Source organism: Gracilinanus agilis, chromosome 2, assembly GCF_016433145.1.
Source record: "Gracilinanus agilis isolate LMUSP501 chromosome 2, AgileGrace, whole genome shotgun sequence".
Classification (NCBI taxonomy): domain Eukaryota; kingdom Metazoa; phylum Chordata; class Mammalia; order Didelphimorphia; family Didelphidae; genus Gracilinanus; species Gracilinanus agilis.
In genome coordinates this window covers 230,136,871-230,160,143 of record NC_058131.1, presented here as the reverse complement: position 1 = coordinate 230,160,143, position 23,273 = coordinate 230,136,871, and the positions used below count along the sequence as shown (strand labels likewise).

Sequence of the window (23,273 nt, the reverse complement as noted above, 5' to 3'; positions counted from 1 at the left end):
ATATATATATATATATATATATATATATATATATATATATCACTCAAAAGAGTTCATCTTAAAAAACAAACAAGCGAAATGGATGAAGATATCTATTGCCCATACCATGATATGCAGTTAGATTGATAATTCATCACTTTAAGTCATTTATATAAAATATTACTAATATTTAACATATGATAATTACAGCTGCTATTTAAATAGTGCTTATTATGTGCCAGGCACTGTGCTGAGTATTTTGCAATCATTATCCCATTTGATCCTCACAACATTTTTCCTCCTTTATTTTTCCTATTTTGGGGATAAGGAAACTAAGGCAAACAAAGATTAAGTAACTTGTTCAGGATCACATAGCTAGCAAGTGTCTAAGGTCAAATTTGAATTCAAATCTTCCTGACTTTAAACCTGGTTCTCTATTTTACTATTCCTAGGGCTTACTGCCATAGATCTAAGTATAGACCCATATATGGATATATACACATTTATAGAGAGAGGCACACATATGTATATGTACTTACTAACATAACATAGCATAAAACATAAGCTTTATATGCATGTACATTGGACAAATACTGTGCATGGACAATGAATTGGGACCAGCTCTGAATCAGAAGAGAAAAGTAGGATGGATTGATTACCTTTGGGGAATTGCATAGAACTTTTCATGACTCCAAGCTTCTCCCTGAAACATTGGCCCATCTTTTTAACATCAACATATGGCTACAAGTCATGGAGTATCCTAGACATGGAAGGACTAAAGCTGAGTCACCAAAACAGTAATGGAGAAAGAGGAGTTTGGTGGATGTAAGCAAGTCATAACATGCTCCCAAGGAAAAACTGAGCGGGAAAGTCATGTAAAGGATATTTCCAGAGAACTAGATGACCAGAAATTGAGGGGGGCCATCCCTATGATGAAAGCAAGTGATAACTGATGGATAGCCCTTCCGCTTTATATGTGTTCACACAATGTCCGGAGGCCTAAGGGAAAGCCTCTAGTGTGTTAGGTGACTCCTCGCCAAGTGGATCATGCACTACTGAAGGGAATATCCATACTGATGAGATTGTGTATTCCTCCAAATACTGAAAAATTTTCCCTGTTGATTTTTTCGAACGAATGAATGAGTGAATAAATGATAGAATGATTAGATTAAGGACTTCACTAATGCTTGATTTATGATCAGCAACCATGACTTCATAGACATTCTTCTCATCTCAACTTATTTATTTTTATTGCTTTTATTTATTCCAATAGTTATCTCCTATGGGAAGACTGGCTATAATTATATAGTGCTGTCTCCTACTATTCATAGGGTAGATGATAACCTTTACACTTGTGTTCTCTTAAACAGAAAAAATAAAATCTCTTCCTTCTCCAAAGTCTTCCTTTCATCTGAGTTCACCTGTTGACCAGGATATCCCATCATCTTTTCTCATAGCAACTCAGCAGGCTGCAATCTTATCTTCCTCTTCTTGTAGTTTTGGGTCTTGTGGATGAGAATGATGCATGCCAGACATTACTGTATCCCCACATCTGTCAGCCCAGCACTTCTGTCTCATGGTTTGCCTGGCTGACTCATAGCACAAGCTTTCTCTTTGACTTTACAATTGTGCTTTCTCCAACAGCCTTTTCACATCTGAATAAAACATCCACAGTCTGCCATCATCTGCAGCCCAAGGGTAGGGAAAGAGGGTGGCACAGGAGAATGGATGTCAGGGCCTTTGTATCCTCAGCTCAGATCAACTCAGCTACCAAAAAAGGAATGTGGCCATGGGCCAGTGTTGTCTCAGTTTGTCTTGATGGTGTTACCGCAAAAATCCATCTGCCCTACACATTTCTTTTATCCAGCTACTTCTTCTGAGAGGTCCTATGATGTCATTTAAATATCTTTCCACTTGGAAAACTGACGTCTTTCTTTCAGCCCTGGGAACCAAATTACCATCAGGATATCTCTGAGTCACCAAGAGTGATTTCATCATCCAGTCCATTGGGTACTTAGCTTTCTCCTCCAAATCTGTTTTGGATGAACATTTTTATTTCAACAAATGATTTGTCTTCTTTCCTTTAAAAATCCTTTACTTCAGTCAAGTAAAGTGGTGGTTTAATAGCAGTAAAAGCTAGAACTGCTCTGAGAATCCTCCCAAACCAACCTTAAAATAGCACCTCCAAACAACAGGAATCATAAAATTCCCTTACCTTATCCTCTTCTTCCTTTCATTCTCTTGGGAACTTAGAGAAATCAAAAGATTCAAGTACCAAAATGAGAAACCTGTTTTTTCCCCATCCTTCTTTTTTCTTCCCTCCACTTGCCTTTGTTGTTCCTTTTCCATCATTCATTGTTGTTTAGGGAAAGATTACATTTTTTAAAAATAACCAGTGCTATCATTTCCAATACATGCTTCCTCCTTCTCCAGAATCAACTCTATCTCATAGTGAAGATGTGTTCTTAAGAAAAAAATTTTAAAATAAAACATTGTCTATATTTGGCAGCCTATGACTCATTCTTCACCAGGAGACCACCACTGACTATGGAGGCAGGGGAGTTGGATTCAAATCCCAACTCTGCTATTCTTAAATTATGTGTTTTCAATTAACCTCTGTGCGACTCAGTTTCCTTATCTATAAATGAGGACATTGGACTCTATATATATAATCCTTCAGCCTACCTGTTTTCTAAGGGAGTTGTTTCATCGGTTGTCTAGAGTGTATATTGATCATTGCTCAATTGTTCATTCTTCTCTCCTCATCTTCTGAAGGATTTAGAACAAGATCTATTATGAGGATGATCTATTCTGAACTCTCATGCTGTACCTGACCATAAAGGTTAAGTAACAATCCTAAGATCACATACCAGGAATTGGACTCCCCATCTCTGGCTCTTCCATTCCTCTCTTGAGATTTGTCATCACAATGAGAGTTAACATGGATATCATACTTGACTGAAAAGAGCACTTAATATACATTATCATCCTTAATTCTCACTTGCAACCCCTTGAGGTAAACCACAGATTTCCCAAGTGTCAGTTAGGCTGTCCTGGATATTTACTTCCTGAAGAGTAACAGCCAGACCCCTTCTCCCAAACCACATTTATTCCCCAATCCCCAGGGAGATGGAATTTGTGGTGTCATATACTGGACTCGGAGTCAGGAAATCTAGACTCCTGCCCTGGCTTTGATATTTACTTGCTGTGTGATCCCAGGCAAGTTGTTTAATCTCTCAGTTTTCTCATCTAGAAAACAGACATAATGATCCCAGCATTTTCATCTCACTTAGATTTGGAGGTGGACAAAGAAGCTCTTAATAAACTTTAAACCATTATATGAATGGGAGTTCTTATAGTATCCGCAGGATGAGTCCATCAAGGATCTTGCCCTACTAAGCCAGGACACAGGGTTATCATTTTTGCCAGGTAACAATGCCCTAACTATTTTACTTTTGGAAAAGAAAGTAAAGATGAATGTTTATAGCCTAGATCTGCTCAGAGATAAAATGATAGAATCTTACAAACTACTTAGTGTACTCTTCTTGCTTGTGTTTCATCCCCTTTATCCTTTACAAGTGTTTTATAGTGCCAGAAAAAATCTTGATGTCCATCTAGCCCAAATACCTCATTTTACAGATGAAGAAACGGAGGCCCAGAGAAATGAGATGATTTACCTAAGATTAGACAAGAAGGAAGAGGTGAGACTGTGATAATAATCAGATCTGACAACCCTCTGAGGTAGTTATCACAGGCAATATTATCCTAGTTTTACAGATGAGAAACTGAGGTTGAGAGGTTTAATAGCCCATCATCACACAGCTATTATCTTAGAATCAAACCCAGGTCTCTCCTAACTCCAAGTCCAGCATTTTCCCCACACTACCACTGTAAAAATTAGATTCTTAGGCCTCTGTACACCTAGACTGATATTGTTTCTAATATGTCACATTGCAAGCTGAAGGAACATCAAATTATTTCATCCTAGGATAACTCAAGTTTGTCTCTTGAATTAATGTCTAATAATTATAATGTCAGAATACAACATCATCTCAATTATTGGTTTGTGCCCCTGGTATACCACAGTATGGCAATGAAGTATCAACTCTCCTCTCTCCTCTTTAGAATCTAATGTAATTTCTACCTTATTCTTGATGGTCTATTACACAATGGAGAGAGCACTGGCCTGAGTTCAAATATGGCCTCAGATACTAACTATATGACCCTGGGAAAGTCACTTATTCCCACTCTACTTTAATCTCTTCATCTGTAAAATTGCCATCAGTCATTTCAGTTGTGTCTGACTCTTTGTGATCCCATTTGGAGTTTTCTTGGCAAAGATACTAGAGTGTTTTGCCATTTCCTTCTCCAGCTCATTTTATAAATGAGGAAACTGAGGCAGAGTTAAGTGATTTGCCCAAGGTCACTCAGGTCTTCTCCCTTCCAGGCCTAGCACTTTATCTACTGTGCCACCTAGATGCTCCATTTGTAAAATGGGGCTATTAAGAGTTCTTACCTCAAAAGGTTACAATGAGGATAAAATGAGATAATATTTGTAAAGCACTTTAAAAACCTTAATGTGCTGTGTAAATTTTAGTTATTATTGTTGTTGTTATCCTTTTCTAAGACCTTGGCTAAAGAAGATAGAGAGACTACACATTTTCTCTTGCTTCTTCACCTGGATCTTTTCTTTCTCTGCCATATCCTTTTCTGGACTTGATCCCTCCATTGCCACCTTCTTTATATTCTCGACTAATAGTTAAGACTTGTTTGCTTTAAAAAAAAAAGCCATATCTATCCTGGGGACTGCCCAAGGACCTTTGCTCCTTGCTATTGATCTTCTTCTCCATTAGCTCCCCATGACCTCCTTCTGACCTAACACTATCACTGTTCTTCCTCCTTCCCAAGCCAATTCTGTAACTATTTCTGAGAGACCAAAAATCCATTTTCTAGGCCAAGGTTAGCCACAAACTAGCTAAGTGACATTGGCCTCCAGTCTCAGTTTCCTCATCTGTAAGAAGGAATTCATCTGGGAACTTGCCCTGGGCCCTGAGTTATTCAATCTATTTATTAATGACTTAAATGAAAGCATAGGTGGAATGCTTATTAAATTTTCAGATAATTTGAGCAATAGCTAAATATCCAGACTCAGATACAATAGAACATACTTAATGGTATAGCACCCCTCCCCTCCAACCCAAACTTACATTTGGGACTCCCCAGAGGGTCAGCTGTTACCTCAGGTTCAAAGAAACTACAGAGTAGTTTCATGCCCCTGCCTCCACCACTAACCTCACATTTAATAGGCATCCAATAGACCCAAATAGCTAAAAGCAGAGATATTTACCAAGATGGATTATTAGTAAGAAGAGAAGGTGCCAAATACCCCTCACCATAAATCTGGAGTATACCCCCCACACACAAATGCACATGGCATCAGGGGGAAGAATGAAGACAAAGTGAAGAGTATACTGCCAGGATCGTGCTGTGGTTTGCTCAAACTGGCTGATGGTTAGATTTTCAGGGTGAGCATTTGCACCTTGAAAATTAGCAAATTCTACAAATTTGTTTGATTTATTGCCTTATTGGCTGTCTAGACTTAAAAAGGCGATGGAGAAGGTATTAATGATGAAGATTACATTTTAAAATATGTCATGCATACATTTTCCCGAGAGATCTGATTGTTAAACATTTACCAGCACCTTGCTCTATGGCACACATATAGGTCACTCACGTTGTCAAGGCAATTGATGTTCTTATGCTGTTCCTACTGATAGTATCTCTGCTGCATGAGTCACCTAACAGGACTCCCTGGGCCTACCCTCTCTATAGCTCAGCTATCAATTGCCAGGGCTAATTCTCCCTTAAATCCAAAGTTGGCTCTCTTCTCTACCACCAATAGAGAAACTGCTTCCTGCCCTGCTCTGCCAGTATCTCAACTCTCTTTTGCTCTCACTCTCTCTCTTGCTCTCACTCTCACTCTCACTTTCTCTCTCTCTCTCTCTCTCTCTCTCTCTCTCTCTCTCTCTCAATATCTCTCTTCTCTTCCTCTCTCTCTCTTCTTACTCTTCCCTTTCTTTTTCTCTCTCCTCTCTCTCTCATTCTCTCATTCTCTTTCTCTCTCACTCTTGCTCTCTCTCAATTTCTTTCTTCTCTTCCTCTCTTCTCTCATCTTTCTCTTCCCTCTCTTTTTCTCTCTTCTCTCCCTCTCTCTCCTTTCTCTTTTCTTTTGCCTTTCTCTTCTCTCTCCTTTCTCTTCTCCTTTCTCTTCTCTCCTACTCTCTTTCCTCTCTCATCTTTCTCTCTCCTTTCTTTCTGTCTCTGGCTATCTGTCTGTCTCAGTACACATATCACTAGAAGATACAGAGACTCATTCTGAGAGTATACCTCCACTTATAGATTCTATGGTTAATGAAGCAGGGAAGATGAGAGAAATCCCCTTCTCCTCACTGCTTCCCTCTGGGAGAGGTCATACTCCATATAAAACTACTTCCAGCCTTTATTAACTCTAATTTTTTTTTTTGAAAAATCACCATGGAACACGGCCAATCTTGGGCCAGTCAGCCAAAGCTTCCCTTTCAGTTTGACCATGGAAACTTCTTTATAATTCATGAAGCAATAACATAGAGAACATATCTTTGCATTCTATATAATACGTTAATACTTCATTAGCTCTGTTTCTTGTCACTCACTTTCTTTTTTTTAAAAAAAACCTTTACCTCCTATCTTAGAATCAATATAGAGTATTATTTCCAAGGGAAAAGAGTGGTAAGAGCTAGACAATGAGAGTTAACTCTTGTTAACTTGTCCAGGGTTATACAGCTAGGAAGTGTCTGACACAAGATTTGAACCCAGGACCTCCCATCTTTAGGCTAGTTCTCAATCCACTGGGCCACCTAGCTGCACCCCTTACTTTTTGTGAATAGAGGGGGGGCTCCTCCCATACATTTACAATAGGATAAAATTAAATCTAGATCAATGTAAAGTCCTACAGTTGGGCTTTTTTAAAAAACCACTTGTATTACAAGTGCAGTATAGGAGAGATATAACTAGATAATAGTTCATGTTTTAAAAAAAAGGAAAAGATCTGATGTTTTAGGGGATTTTAAGGCTCAATATGAGCCACTAGTGTGATATGGTGGCTGCCAGAAATGCCAATATCTTAAACTTGCATTAAGAGAATAGAATGCCCAGGAAAGATGAACCCTGCCATGATCAAACCATATCTGGGCTCAGTCCTAGATATATAACTCATGAACTAGAGTGAGTCCAGAGGAAGGCGATCAGGGTGATGAGAGAACAGGAGACCATTCCTTACAAAGATTGACTGAAGGAGCTAGAAGAATTAGTGGGGAGAAGAGAAGAGTTAAGGGGAGACATGAAAGCCCTCTTAACGTATTTGAAAGGGTATGATTTAAAACTGGAGTTAGATTTGTCTTATCTTGTCCTAGAGAGCTAAATTGAGAGCAGTTAGTAGAAAATGACAAGACATAAATAAAATAAATTTTGGTTTAACATAAGGAAAAACTTACTAACAATTAGAACTGTCTAGAAGAAGAAGAAGCTCACTCAGGAAGTCCCCTTCATTAGAGGTCCTCAAGTGGAGCCTGTAAGAACAGTTGCTGGGAATCTTGTCAAAAAGGGTTCAGGGTTAAGGTAGGGGGTGAACTACGTGATCTCTGAAATTCTTTCCAACTCTGGGATTCTATATAGGGAAAAGTAATATGCACCTTGCCCTGAAATACCTAGTTCAACTGAATTCGAGGAAGGATAAAGAACTAAAAGATGGGGGGAATGCTTGAAAAAAAATGGCTTTTTTTTAAGTACCACACAAATCTAAAATATGAGCACCAGCTCCTTCATTGTCGATCAGTCACGTCTTACTCTTCATGACCCCAGGGACCATAGCAGGCCAGTGCAATTTATGGACTTTTCCATGGCAATGTTATGATTAAAATTATCTTTAGAGACTAATTTTGGGGCACGAATATAAATTTATTGGTTTTATCAGATTTACTCGTTAGGCCAGCATCAAAACTGATAAAGTAACATAGGCCTAAGGCCCTTTTTTACTAACCAGAGACCAGAAAGCTGGGTCAGGCAACTTAGCCAATAGAGTTTTAGGCACTCATTATTCAGTCCCTCTCTTGCATATCCCAAGACATTTCTAATTGGTGAATAGCTAATAAAGAGGTGATCTCTCAAACTATCCACCCTCTCTGTCCACACAGGGGGACAAATAGTTTGTTAAGTAAACCTGAAAAGAATCTTTCTCCCCTTCATTTATTAACTGAATGTTGTTTTTAAAAATGGGGGGGGGGGCGGATTTCTAAGGACAAAGAAAATGCAAAAGACAATATACTGGATGCAATCTCTGATCCAGACCCCAGATATAGAAATACACAGTAATTCTCCCTAATATTCTGGAATTGATTTAGAGCCCTGACATGAGAATTAATATAATATATAAAAAATAAATTCTCATAGCACCAGGACTAGAGTACTTTGCCATTTCTTTCTCCAAGGGATTAAGGCAAACAAGATGAAGTGACCTGCCCAGGGTTGCATAGCTAGTGTCTGAGAAAGGATTTGGACTCAGGTCTTCCTAATTCTAGGTCTAGCATTCTACCTATTGAACCACCTAGCTGCCTCCACTAACTCCCTTAGTCCCCCATTGGAAGTGATTATCTAACTCAAAGTACTTATAGGTATAAGAAGCTGATTTTAAAGCATTTTCTTTGCTTTTAATTTATTTATTTTTGTTAAAAACCCTTATTATGTATTGGTTCCAGGACAGAAGAATGGTAAGGGCTAGGCAATGGGGGTCAAGTGATTTACCCAGGGTCACACAGCTGGGAAGTGTCTGAGGCCAGATTTGAACCTAGGACCTCCCATCTCTAGGCCTGGCTCTCAATCCACTGAGCTACCCAGCTGCCCCTTTAAAGCATTTTAAAGATGGAGAAAAACTGAAGCACACCAAAGCTTCATCAACAAAGCTGCAATGATCAGCATCAGCAATATTCATTTCTTAGGCTATAGAGCCCTAGCTAGGCTTCTGTTGTTTATAGTCTCTGTCCCACCTCCCACACACTGCCTTGAAGTTACCTCTATAGCAATAATAACTCACTTCTCAAATTTAATTTTTAGTGATATCTTCTACTTTCCCATCATTTCCAAATATAGCATTCCTCTCACCTAAACCATCCAATTCTCCCTGTAATGAAAAAGGAGGAGAAAAGAAAAACAATTTAGCAAAACTCACCCACACATCAACCAAGGCTGATGGTATGTGAAGTGTTCCTCAGCCACGATCTTCTGCACAGCCATGAAACAGGCCAAGGGGCAGGGGGAGGGGGTTCAGGATCGGTCTTTATAATTACACAGCCTTCGATTTCGTCATTTTCATTGCTGGATTGTTCTTTTTGTTTGTTTTCATTGCACCAGTCATTGTGTATATTTTTTTTTCCCTGATTCTGTTTGTTTCATTCTATATCGGTTAGTAGAAGACTTCCCCAAGCTTCTCTGAATTCTTCTTATCATTTCTCAGAACTGAGAAATATGCAGTTACTTTCATGTGGCAAATGGACAGATAATTGCTTTGTTTCCAGTTCATTGCTACCACAAAAAAAAAAATTTTTAATGTTACTGTAGATATTTCAATAACTTACTTTATGTGACATTTTTCTTGCAACAATTCTGTGAAATAGATGATACCAGTGTGGTTGTTTCCATTTTCAGATGAAGAAATTGAGGTCCAGAGAGGATAGATGATTTTCCTGTGCTCACTCAGTTACTAAGTGATAAAAGTCAGGTTTTGAACCCAGGTCTTCTGATTCTAAAGCCATTCCACCATACTCTGACCCATAAGAGAAAATCTGCTTCTTTCTGAGAAGATCAAACCAAAGCAAGGAAGTGGCTTTTATTTGTCCCTCACCACACTGAAAGTGACTCTTCAGACTTAGTTTTATTTTCATGCCAAGATGGTGTGGGACTGATGAATTGATTTCCAAGAACTCTTAGAATATGAGTTTGAGTTTTAGCAGCTACTAATCTGGATGGATACCCTAATTACATGGAAACTATGGATTTTATGTGAAATTTTTAGTGTGGATGAGAAATACGTAGCCTTTCAGGTAAGGAAATACAATCTTGTCACTATTGCAGCCTTCATTCTAGCAACTATAGAATGGAGACCAGTATAGTCTGGAGGTCTGTCATGTTCCCACATGACCAACCTCAGTCATAAACATTCTTAGCCCCATGACATTAAATAAAGAATACAAAGTCAGGAGGGCAAGTTAGTAAGGAAGTCTCAAATCAGTTTTTAATTTTCATATCACTCTTCTGTTCTAACATCTTCTGTTCTTCCCTATTGACTACTAAATAACATCTGAACTCCTTTGCCTGACCTTCCAGGTTCTCCACACTCTACCTTCTCACCTCCTTCATTATTTTACATATAATTTTATGTTCTACTAGACTGCATGGTTCTCTGTCCAGTGAACACAGCCTATATTTAAAAAAATATTTTTTTGACTCTTTGATAATGTTTTATTTTTTCCCAATTACATTCAAAGAGAATTTTTGGCATTTGTTTTCTAACATTCTGAGTTCCAAATTCTCTCCCTCCTTTCTTTCCCTCCCTCCCAAGTCGGTAAGCAATCTGACATAGATTATATGTGTGCTACTGTGCAAAATGTATTTCCACTTCATGTTGAGGAAGAAGACACAGACACAGACACACACCCCATGAAGAAAACAAAGCAAAAAATGGCATGCCTCTCTCTGCATTCAAACTCTTATCAGTTCTTTCTCTGGAAGTAGATAGCATTTTTCTATTCTTTTTTTCTTTTTTATCAATTTATTTGTTTGTCGGTTACATTAAAATTCCCAGGGACCTCCCTCCCTTGCCTCCCTGCACTAGAGGAGAGATAAACAATTTTTTTCATCATGAATCCTTTGGAATTGTCTTGGATCAGCATACTGCTAAGGATAGCTAAGTCATTCACAGTTGTTCATTGTACTCTATTGCTGTTATTGTGTATAATATTCTCCTGGTTCCACTTACTTTACTCTGCATCAATTCATGTAAGTTTTTCCAGCTTTTCCTGAAATCCTCCTGCACATCATTTCTAGGAGGCAAGAGGAAAGAAGGGAGAGAGACAATATGGACCATATGACTTTGGAATACTTATGTGGAAATTTGTTAGTAAAATTAAAAATTTAATAAAGAAAAAATCTTCTCCAGAAAGAATATATATATATGTATATATATATATATATATATATATGTACCATTACAATCCTATACCACAACTTGTTTGGCCATTCTCCAATTGATGAGCATCCCCTCAATTTCCAATTCTTCGCCACCATAAAAAAAGAACTGCTATAAGTATTTTTGTACAAGCAGGTCCTTTCCCCATTTTTTGATCTCTTTGGGATACAAACCTAGTCATGGTATTGCTGGATCAAAGGATATGCACAATTTTATAGCCCTTTAGGCATAGTTTCAAATTGCTCTCCAGAATGATTGAATGAGATCACAACTCCACAAACAGCGCATTAGGGTTGCAATTTTCCCACATCCCTTCCAACATTTATCATTTCCCTTTTCTGTCATATAGCCAATCTGATAGGTGTGAGGTGGTACCTCAGAGTTTTCTTAATTTGCATTTCTCTAATAGAGAGTGATTTGGAACATTTCATATGACTATAGATAGCTTTAATTTCTTCTTCTGAAAAGTACCTGTTCATATCCTTTGACCATTTATATCCTGGAGGATGACTTGTAATCTTACAAATTTGATTCAGTTCTCTTTGTATTTGAAAAATGAGGCCTTTGTTAGTCACTTGCTGTAAAAATTTTTTCCCAGCTTTCTGTTTTCCTTCTAATCTTGGTTATATTGGTTGTCCTTATGCAAAAACTTTTAAATTTAATGTAATCAAAATTATCCATTTTGATCTTGAAGTGCCCTATCTCACACTGACTTTTCACACCACTGTGTCCTTGTTTGCACTGTTCCTTATGTCTAAAATGCCCTACCTCTTCTTTACCAATTGAATTCCTACCTCATAAAGCTCAGTTAAAATATAATTTCCTCTAAGAAACCTTCTTCTTTAATTCTCTAATCAAAAAAAGCTTTCTTTTCATAACTCATATAGATTTTATTTTGTACTTCTCTAAAGTACAGGAGTTTTTCACCCAGAAAAAAAAGTCACATATCTCAACAACAAAAGTAGGATCTTAGTTTTAGAGTGCAAAGGGACCCTTGAGCTTCATAGGATCAAAGATCCAGAGTTGAAAAAGAAGTCAGAGACTATTTAACTTAACTCTTCCTCATTTTACAAACAAAAAAACGGAGACCTGGGGAAACTGGTTGATTTGTCCAAGATCACCTGGGTTGCAGCAAGTAAATGGGTCAGGATTTGAACCCAGGTCCTCTATCTCTAAATTCAGTACTCATTCCACTATACCATATACTTATCATATAACATTAGGTACTGCAATCATCTATATCTGAGTCTCCCTTCTCAGTGAGGAAAGAGACAGCTTATAACTACTCCAAATTGTGCATTTCCTTTGGCACAGTGCTCTCTTCCCAGCTGGCACTTAATAAATGTGTATTGTATTATGTTGTGTTGAATTCCCTCAATGCTTCTGCCCTTAGTGAATATCAGTGCCACTCCGTCAGCTTCTTCCCGCTCTATCGGTGGCAGAAGAAAAGTTTGTATGATGAGTCCACCTGCTCTTTTCCCTCTGGGGCAGGCAGCTCTGGGGGTAAGTGGAGTCAGCAAGATCAACTTTCTCTGTCCTCTGTTTCAGTTGGAACCAGTGGGCCAGAAGCAGACTTACAACAACTTCACCTACAGCAGGACAAAAGTCAAATGTCCAACCTCTGTAAGTAAAGCCCATCCAGCTCTCTTTGCCCCCTCACATACACACACACACACACACACACACACACACACACACACACACACACACACACACACCCTCCCTGTACGGCATCATCTTTCCTTACTGTCTGTCCAGAGGTGGAGGGATTTCAGTGTCGAGTAATCAAAGGCTCTTTGGTTAGACTCTTCATAAACTAAAATCCAGACCTTCTTAACACGGGGTCCAGAAACTTTAAAAAAAATTGTTAAATGTATTATATCATAACGAGTTGCCTTCACAGCCCTTTGTATTTTATTTTGTTCATTTAAAAACATTTTTAAATTTAAAAAATTATTTTAATTTAAAAACTAAAAACATTATTCTGAGAAGAGATACATAGTTTTTCCTCTACTGCCAAAGGAGTCCCTGTCTCAAAAAAAAAAAAAAAAAAAAAGATTAAGATCCCATGCTATAAGCTATCCACTGTATCCCTAGGATCTATGTGTCAGGGCCTGAAACAGGACTTCGTTAATGTTTGTTCATTGACTGATGGGTCTATCATGAACAAAGTCCTAACCTAGAGCGGCCTTTCTCAAACCTTGAGAGGTTTCGGTAGCTCTGTGTCATTCCAGAGTTCGATAACGGAGGCCCAAGGACCAGCTAAAGAGCAAGTGACAGCCCCTGAGGCTGAGATTCCTTGGAAGAACCCATTTCCCGACCCCTTTACTCTCAGCCTGGTTCATTTTCCCTGTGAAAGCCTTTGTTTCTCCAGGCTCTCAGAGGAGGGGGTCAAGAAGAGGCAATCATTTTAATAGACCTTAAAAGGAGAGTCTGAATGGAAAGTACTTCGAAGTTCCAAGGCAAAGAGATTTATTAGTAATATTCATTAGATCATACATGCCTTTTGATTGAATGGGTGTTCATTGACTGATAGCGGTTCTCACGAGCTCTGCACCCTGCTGTGTGTTCCGTTCACAGGACAACCCCTACTTTTTTACTATGAGGAATAGTGGGCTGCTCGGAAAGGAAGGCAGGAACAAGACTCCCAGTGTGCCCTTCTGGGCCGTGCTGGTGGCTGCTGCTGCCAGCTTCCTAGTTGGCATGGTGCTGGTGATGCTGTGGAGGACCAAGAAATGCTCTCGGAGGGAAGAACGCCCTATCAGCCTTGTGGCAACAGTCTTTTAAGCATCAGCTCCTACTGGCACTCCAATACCCAACTTCTCCCCAAATGCACTCCCCCAGGGTTCTCTCTACCTCAGCCATTCCTTGCCAACACTGAGATCATTCACTTCAATGTCTGCTACTCAGGGAACAGCACCAATATCCTGGGACTAGAAATCACCACTTTGCAAGCCATTTAAACTCAGATTAATTTTTTTTAATAAAGGCAAAGGAGCCTCCCTATTGCTTGGATTAGCCTGGTCCAAAGCCATCTCTTTTCATCTGGTTTTAGGGGAAGGGATGGAACGTATGCTAATTTTGTTCTAGCTCACATCAAACATCACCCTCATGCTGTCATTAGAATACATTCAGACCTCTGTCTCCAATATCTTTTTTTTAAAAAAAATAAAACACCTTTTTGTCCCAAGGAAGAAAAATGGTAAGACCTGGGCCATGAGGGTTAAGTGACTTGCCCAGGATCACACAGCTAGGAAGTATCTGATTCCAGATTTGAACCCAGAATCTCTTGTCTCTAGGCCTGACGTTCAGTCCAGTGAGCTACTTAGCTGCTCCCTTCTCCTATTTCTTTCTACTCCAGCTCTCTATTTCCTCTCTACTTTCTACTTCAGCCCTAAAGCAATCTTGCTGATTCTACCTCTTAGTTAGATCATTCTGGTCACTAGATTACTAGTAATGATCAGAATTTTGGAGTTAGTTAACTAAACATTCAATTATTTTAAAAGTGCAAAATAGATATGTTCTTGAGCTATATAATAATGTAAATATAGCTGGACTCACTAGTTACATGGATAGATGATACCTCATTTGGCATCTGGTTGGCCCTATCTCTAAGGGAAGATTCAAGTTTCTACACACATTGGGAAGAAGAGGATCTTGGTTGAGTGCTTACTCTTTCACTCAGCGATATCTCTTGTCATAATTCTAGTCCAATATCAATCTACCATGCCTCAAACTGTGATATTCTGGAAGTATAGTATTTTGAGACTCATAATAAATACCATTTTCCCAAATCACTCTCAAGAAGAGGGTAATACTTAGCTCATGATTGCCAGCATAATATCCTCCCACCAAATGCTAGATACACAAAAGATCATCAAAAATAGCTAGCAAACCTCTTTATCAAAGTAAACAGCAAACATAAATTGGGAGTGTTAAATAAAGTAGGACAGATAATAGAATGCACCAGAATTGATAGGCTCTTTGGCTTTGAAGCAAAATAAAAACATCTTAGCTCAGTCTCTAGGGTTGCAAGCACTGGAAATCAGGGGACATTGGAGGTGGAGGTAGCTTTCTTACGTGTCTGAGGCTCCAAAGAGATTTCTAGTGGGTCATTCAATCACACATTCATTGAACATCTCTTATGTGCTAGGCACTATGCTAAACATTCAAAGCACCATGCTTGCCACAACCTCTTCTAACAATCTTAAGTGTCTCCAATATCTATCCACCTACACAAGCAAGCACGTAGGTATTCTCATTGGTTCAGAGATCTCTGAGAAAATCAGAAATTGTTTCCCCTTGTTCCACACAATGAAGCTTGAAAAAAAACAGAGCAGTTCAGAGGGGTAAAGATGTTATAATACAAGCATTTATGCTACTTACTATGTTCTCTTTATTAGTTTAAAATGTTTTATTTACAAATGTAGCAGGAATGACCAAAAGGATAAATGAATGAATGAATGAAAAACATTTATTAAGTACTTTCTATATGCCAAGAATTGTGCTAAGTGCTAGGAATATAAATAAAAATACAAAATCATTCCACCACACATAAAGGAGTATTAGGCAAGGAAGATCTGAGGATTCACACAGATAATGAATTGAATCATAGAAAAGTCAATTGGCATGTCCTCTCAAGGAGTTATGGTAGTATTAATTTGTTTATTCTTCCCAGAGCAAGAGGTGGGAAGCAGAAAAGAGAGAAAGGGTGGAATAGAAAAGAACTCATAATGGACTAAAATGGATAGTTGGATGGGATATCACATGTAGTCTGGGGTCTGGGAACAGGTAGATAGAATTGACATTGTGGGTTGGCAGATGAATGACTCATGAGTCAAGAGAGCATGGCCCCAGGGTGGTAGTAACAAAGCTAATAACTCCATGAAACATGAAGAAAAAATAAATCAAAATCAAAAGAATGAAAAAAAAGAAGAAAATGTGAAATATCTCATGGGAAAATAGATCAAGTAGATATAATCTCAGAAGTATTGAACTACCTGTAGCCATGATAAAAAAAAAATAATTTAGACATCATCTTTCAAGAAATCACAAAAAAATCTGTCCTGATATTCTAGAATCAGAGGATAAAATAGAAATTGAAAGAATCCACTGATCACCTCTGAAAGAGATCGTCAAATGAAAACTCCCAAGAATATTATGGTCAAATTTCAGAACTCCCATGTCAAGGAGATAATATTGCAAGCAGGCAAAAAGAAGCAATTCAAATATTGTGGAGTTATAGTCAGCATAAACAAGATTTAGCAGCATCTACATTAAAGATTCAGAGGGCCTGGAATCGAGATTCAAGGTTAAACTATTTATATTACTATATGAAAAGATAATAACTCCTAAGAACTTTGTCATTATTAGAACAGTTAGAAAGCATATACATAGTCAAAGGGCAAGGGTGTGAATTGAATATAATGAGATAATATCTAAAATAATAAAATTAAGGGATGAGAAAGAGAAATGCATTTGGGGAAAAGGAGAAATAGAATGGGTAAATTATCTCACATTTAAAAAGCACAAAAGAATTTTCATAGTGGAGGAAAAGATAGGGAGGTTGGGAGGGAAGCAATTGAACCATACTCTCATGAGAATTGGCTCAAAGAGGGAAGAACATACACACTCGGTTGGGTATAGAAATCTATCTTACCCTACAGGAAGGTAGGAGAGAAAGGTGGGATGCTGATAGAAGAAAGGGCAAATTGGGGGAGGCAGTGGTCAGAAGCTAAACACTTTGGAGGATGGACAGAATGAAAGGAGAGAGTAGGATAAACAAAGTGAGAAATAGCATGGAGGGTAATACACAGTAATCATAATGGTGGAAAAAATTTTTTTCTCTCTAATTAGGCCTCATTTCTCAAAAATAAAAGAAAAATGAGTCAAATATATAAGAATTTAAGTCATTCCCCAATTGAAAAATGGTCAACAGAAGTGAACAGACAATTCTCATGCAAAGTGATTAAAACAATCTATATAGTCACATGAAAAAATGCTCTAAATCACTATTAATTAGAGAAATGCAAGTTAAAACAACTCTGAGGTATCTGCCACACCTATCAGATTGGCTATGATGACAGAAAAGAGAAAAGACAAAACTTGGAGGGGGTGTGGGAAAATTGAGATATTAATGTGTTGTTGAGGGAGTGTGAACTTATTCAACCATTCTGGGGAGCAATTTGGACCTATGCCCAAAGGGCTATGAAAAAGTGCACACCCTTTGACCCAGAAATACCATTACTAGATCTGTATCCCAAAGAAATAAGAAAGTAAAAGGACCTATAGGTACCAAAAAATTTAAAGCAGCTCTTTTTATGGTGGCAAAGAATTGGAGAGTGAAGGGATACTCATCAATCGGGGAATGGCTGAGTTAGTTGTAGTATATGATTATAATGGAATACAATTGTGCTCTAAGAAATGATGGACAGGAAGATTTCAGAAAAACCTGGAAAGACACAAACTCATGCAGAGTGAAGTAAGCAGAACCAGGAGAATATTGTACATGATAACTGCAATATTGTATGATGAACAACTGCGAATAACTTAGCTACTCTCAGCAACACAATGATCCAAAATAATCCCAAAAGACCCATGATGAAAAATGCCATCTGCTTCCAGAGAAAAAACTGATGGAGTCTGAAGCCAGACCAAAACATACTTTTTTCACTTTCTTTCTTAATATTTTTGTTCTAGTTTCTTTTTCCCAAAAGGATTAATATGCAAAGATGTTTTACATGATTACATAGATAAAATCTATATCAGATTATTTACCATCTCAGTGAGGGGGAAGAAGGGAGGGAGAAAATTTGAGACTCAAACTTAAAAAAAATGTTTAAAATTAGTTTTACACATGACCAGGGAAAAATAAATTATCAAATTTAAATATATATATATATAATATATACACATAAGTTGTGAACTCAACATGCACACAGAAATACCTTAGGTCCATCAATCCTCCATCTGGAGGTGGGTAACATGCTGCATCATAGATTCTCTGAAGTTATGGCTGGTCACTACGATCTTCAGAGTTCTTAAGTCTTCCAAAGTTTTTTCTTCCCTTCTTTCTGGGATACCTTCTTGCTCCCTCTCTAAGACCTTACATACATTTAGAAAAATCCAAAGGAAGGCTTTGAGGAGAAGCCAAGCTATAGATTGTATGTCTGTCAACTAAAGACAGTCCAGTTAAGTTCAGAGGTTCATTGTTATTATGACCACAGAGTGATAAAGTTTTTGGCGACAACATTCCTAAAGATGGTTCACCAAGATTTTAAAGGATAAAATCTTCATTGATCCTTGAAATATTGAAGTAATAATGATGATGATAATATAATCCAGATCTATTGGACAGACCAAACTGCTCCCAGTTTATAACTCCTGGAGAGCTCTACTGGGAACAACTCAATTCAGTTCATCAAGCATCTGTTATGTACCTGTTGTGTACCAGGCACTACAGTAGATCTTTTGTATACAAAGACAAAAATGAAAACCATTCCAACCCTGTAGGAGTTGACATTCTACTGCACAAGACTCCTGGATATTACTGGGGGAAGAGAGAGACTCATAGGCAAGAAAACTTTAACTTGCTTTAAAAAAAAATGTTTGGCAAGAATATTTCTCACCTGGCTGTGCTATTTTGGGACTTCTCTGGCTGAGTTCTCCACCATATCCCACCATACTTTGCCTCCCCTGCCCACCCTTGCTTGTCAACCTCCTTTCGTGTTTATCTCCTCTTCCTCCTATTAGATCATAGCTCCTTGAGGGAAAGGACTGTCTTTTTTTTTTCTTCATATTTGCATACCCAACACTTAGCACAGTACCTGGCACAATAGTCAGCATTTAATAAATGTTTTCTGAATTGAATTCAGATTAGAACTAAGATTCCATAAGAATCCTGAGGATAAGAATCACCCTTTGTGGTAGAGTGTAAAGAGGAGCCAGATTTGTAGTCAGAAGAATGGGTCTGAATCCTTAGCTCTGCCACTTTGGGCATCTGTGTGACTATGAGTAAATAATATTAATCTCCCTTAGCTTTAGCTTTCTAATTTGCAAAATGAAGGAGTTGTCCTGGGTGACCTCCAAGATCCATTCCAGATCTAAATCTATGATCTTAAGTCTTGTTAAAGAGGTCAGTATTAGAAGCCTGGAAAAATTTCCATCAAAGGAATTGATTCTTTATTATTTAACTTATTATTGTATTCATTCTTTCTTTTCAACTTTCCCCACCTGGGTCAGATGGACTTCTTTCATTGTTTCTCTATGTTGGCTGACTCACTGATATACAGAAGGTCAAGTTGCTAAACTCTCAGCTAACGTCTGGTCATGTTATCCCACTGAGATGGTCAGGGAAGGGCTCCATAGGCAGTTGGGCACTCAATGTACAAAGCACCCTTCCTAAGCAATGCATATCTGCCAGATTATGGTTCAGTTACTCATATACTATATCCTCCTCTAAGTTGCATCATTGGTCACAGCCAGGAGCAATCCTACACATAAGTAGAGTACAGCTGACATTGTACAAACCCTCTTCCCCATTTCCCACTGCCTTATTTCAGTCTCCCTCAACCCTACCCTAGTCCCAATGAGTTTTTCCAGATTTATCTACCCCTCCCACTTTGCTCTCTAGAATATCTGATCCATGTGTAGCATGCTTGCTTTCATCTTAAAACTTTTTTTTTTTTTAATTATATCCACCTTCTTGAACTCACTGAGACCTGGCTTCTTTCTGATGATAAGGCATCCAGAGCCACCCTTTCTGGCACTGGTTGCCCTTTCCTTCATATCTCTGACTCACAGGTCATGATGGGAGAATTGAAATACTCCTTGCCATTTCCAGCCTTTCCCTCTACTACCATCATTCAGGAACCTCTCCTTTGACATTCACTCAATCCATATTTATCACCCAAACAAGACTCTAGAAGCCGTATTTTACAAACTTCTAGGACACATTTCTTTCTTTCTCATTAAGTTCAGTGCCTAGTTTATGATATTTCCTCTCCAAAACCTGCCCCCCTACTTGGAAACCTCAACACCCTAACTTTCTAAATTTACTCATTTCCCATGACCTATTCCTCCATCCAGCCTCAGGTATGCATGGAGATGGCAATACCTTCATCCATAAAGGTTCCTTTTCCATATTCATGACCTTGATATTATTTTATCTGATCACAATATTTTATCATTCCATTTTTAGCTCTAACTTACAACTCAAACCTTGTTTTGTTTTGTTTTTCTTCCTTCCTTAAACCCTTACCTTCTGTCTTGGAGTCAATACGGTGTATTGACTCCAAGGCAGAAGAATGGTAAGGGTAGGCAATGGGGGTCAAGTGATTTGCCCAGGGTCACACAGCTGGGAAGTGTCTGAGGCCAGATTTGAACCCAGGACCTCCCATCTCTAGGCCTGGCTCTCAATCCACTGAGCTACCCAGCTACCCCTCAAACCCTGTTCTTGATGTCTACATCATGACCTCTTATCTTTCTATCCCTCAGTTCTCTCCCAGGCCATCCCTCTTATTCTGGCTATGACTCTCCTTGCTTTCCCATCTTGACCTCTTGGTGAACCAGTTAAACTTTACATTGTCCTTGATTCTCAACATCTGGCCCTCATCTGATCTTCCTGATCTTACCCTTTCCAGGTTAATCTTGGATTACCCACTCTCTTTGCTCTGTCTCACATGCTGCTGAATGAAGCTGGAGAAAAAACAAAATTGAGCTGACCAGGTCCATTATAAATTTATGTTACATAATCTCAACTGGGCCCTCACTGCACTAAGGCAGCCTTTTTACCCTTCCTCAATCTGTTCATCATCCCACTCACCTCAGCAGCTTTCTCAAACCTTTTTATCCCTACTTAAACCTCCCCGTCCCCCACTCCCTCAGCAGAACCTTGCCTCATAGTTCACTAAAATATTAAAGCCATTTGCCAAGAGCTGCTTCTTCTCCCTTCCTCATCTTTCAGAAGTCTTCTGCCACTTTCTCCCACTTCTCTCCTATCTTTCATGAAGAGCTGGCCCTTCTCTTTGCCTAGGCAAATTCTTGTAAATGCACAAGTGATGCTATGCCATCCTATGTTCTCCAGAAGATTGCTTTCTCTATTGTCCCCACTATTTTGCTAATCTTCGATCTCTCCCTGTCTACTGTCTGCTTCCTTACTACCTACAAACATACTCCTATTTCTCCTATCCCCCAAAATACCCTCACTTCATCCATTCATATCCAGTAGCTGTCATCTCTCTTCCCTTTCATGGCTAAACTCCTTCAGAAGACTGTCTACAATTGGTGTCTCCACTTTCTTTCCTTTCCTTTTTTTCTTAAGTCTCTTCAGTCTGACTTTCAAACTCATAATTCAATTGAAACTGCTCTCTCCAAAGTTACTAATAATTTCTTTCTTAACCCTTACCCTGGGTCTCAGAATCAATACTAAATATTTGTTCCATGGCAGAAGAGCAATAAGGGCTAGGCTATGGGGGTTAAGTGACTTAACTAGGGTCACTTAGCTAGAAAGTCTCTGAGGCTAAATTTGAACCCAAGACTTTCCATTTCGAATCTTGACTCTCTATCCACTGAACCACCTAGCTGACCCCCGAAATTTCTTAATTTTCAAATCTTTTCTCAATCCTTATGCTTCTTGGCCTCTCTGCAGCCTTTAATACTCACTGTCCATCACTCTCTTCCCCTTGATACTCTGTTCTCTAGGTGTTCACAGTATTCTGTCCTGGTTTTCCTTCTACCTATCTGACTTCTCCTTCTCAGTGTCCTTTGCTGGATCTTCATCTAGGTCAAGCACAGTAATACGCATAGAGCTAAGTATCCCCCTGCCTCTGTCCTGAGCCCTCTTCTCTTCTACTTCTATATGATTCCACTTGGAAATATCATTAGCTCCCTTAGATTCATTGATCATTTCTATGTAGATGATTCTCCTGACCTTCACTCTTACATTTCCATCTGCCTGTTGGACATCTCAAACTGGATGTCCCATAGACATATTGAATTCTACACTTCCAAAATAGAATTCATTATTTGTAACCCCAAATTCTCCCCTTTTCCTAATTTCCCTATCCAAGCTTGCACCCTAGGTGTCATCCTCAACTCCTCGCCCTCTATATTCAATATGGTACCACCCTGGTTCTCATTATCTCCCCCTTGGATGACTACAATAGCCTCTGGTTGATTTCTGTGATTCAAGTCTCACCCCAATCCCAACATTCTCTCAAAGTGATCTCCCTAAAGCACAAGTCTGACCATATCATTTACCTACTTAATAAACTGCAGGGCTCTTTATTGACTCCTGGATCATAAAGGAAATCTTCTGTTTGGCTTTTAAACTCTTTCGCAACCTGGCCCCTTCCTCCCTTTCTCATCTTCTATACTGATCTTGCCTCAAAACACTCCCTCTCCCAATAATGCCTTTTCACCATTTTCCCTCCATGCCTGTAGTTATGTCCTCCCCTTCATTGCTGCCTTCTGGCTTCCCAGGCTTCCTTCAAGTCTCAGTTAAAATCCCACATTCTGCAAGGTTCCTTTTTCTGTTCCCCTTAATATCATCCATTTGAGATGATCACCAGTTTATCCCAAATAGATCACGTTTGTGCTTGGTTTATGTATGTTGTCCCTCTCATTAGAAAGTGAATTCCTTGAGGGGAGAAAAGCTTGCCTTTCTTTGATTCCACAGGGCTTAGGTTGAAGCCTGACACATAGCAAAAACATAATAAATGCTTGGGAATTGATTGATTGATTCAATACCTTTTTTGTGTATGCATAAGCGTGTGAAGTCTGTTTTTTTCCAGTAGGCCTATAAGACTTTCACTGACTTCTGGGCCTGGCAGTATCTTCCAGTCTCTTTTTGCATCTCTTTCTCACCCCTTTCCCTGTCTAATTCAAAAAACTGCACACTAAGAGTTTCTTGCACTGACAAACCAAACTTCTCCCTAGCCTCATCTCTTTTTCCCTTGGACAATTAAAACTCTGTGTGCTTCCAGGAGTTCTGTCTCCCAGCAAAGAGTCAGTCTAG

At 38.8% G+C, this 23,273-nt stretch overlaps 1 protein-coding gene across 1 annotated transcript in view; it reads left to right on the top strand.

Annotated features, from left to right (window-relative positions):
* The window catches only part of PLB1 (phospholipase B1), a 203,633-nt gene extending 189,589 nt beyond the window's left edge, over positions 1-14,044 (top strand). Inside the window, exons 58-59 of the mRNA XM_044659597.1 lie at positions 12,806-12,880; positions 13,838-14,044. Coding sequence (XP_044515532.1) covers positions 12,806-12,880; positions 13,838-14,044 — 282 coding nt within the window. The remainder of the gene's footprint in view (positions 1-12,805; positions 12,881-13,837) is intronic.
* The last annotated feature ends 9,229 nt before the right edge of the window (positions 14,045-23,273 follow it).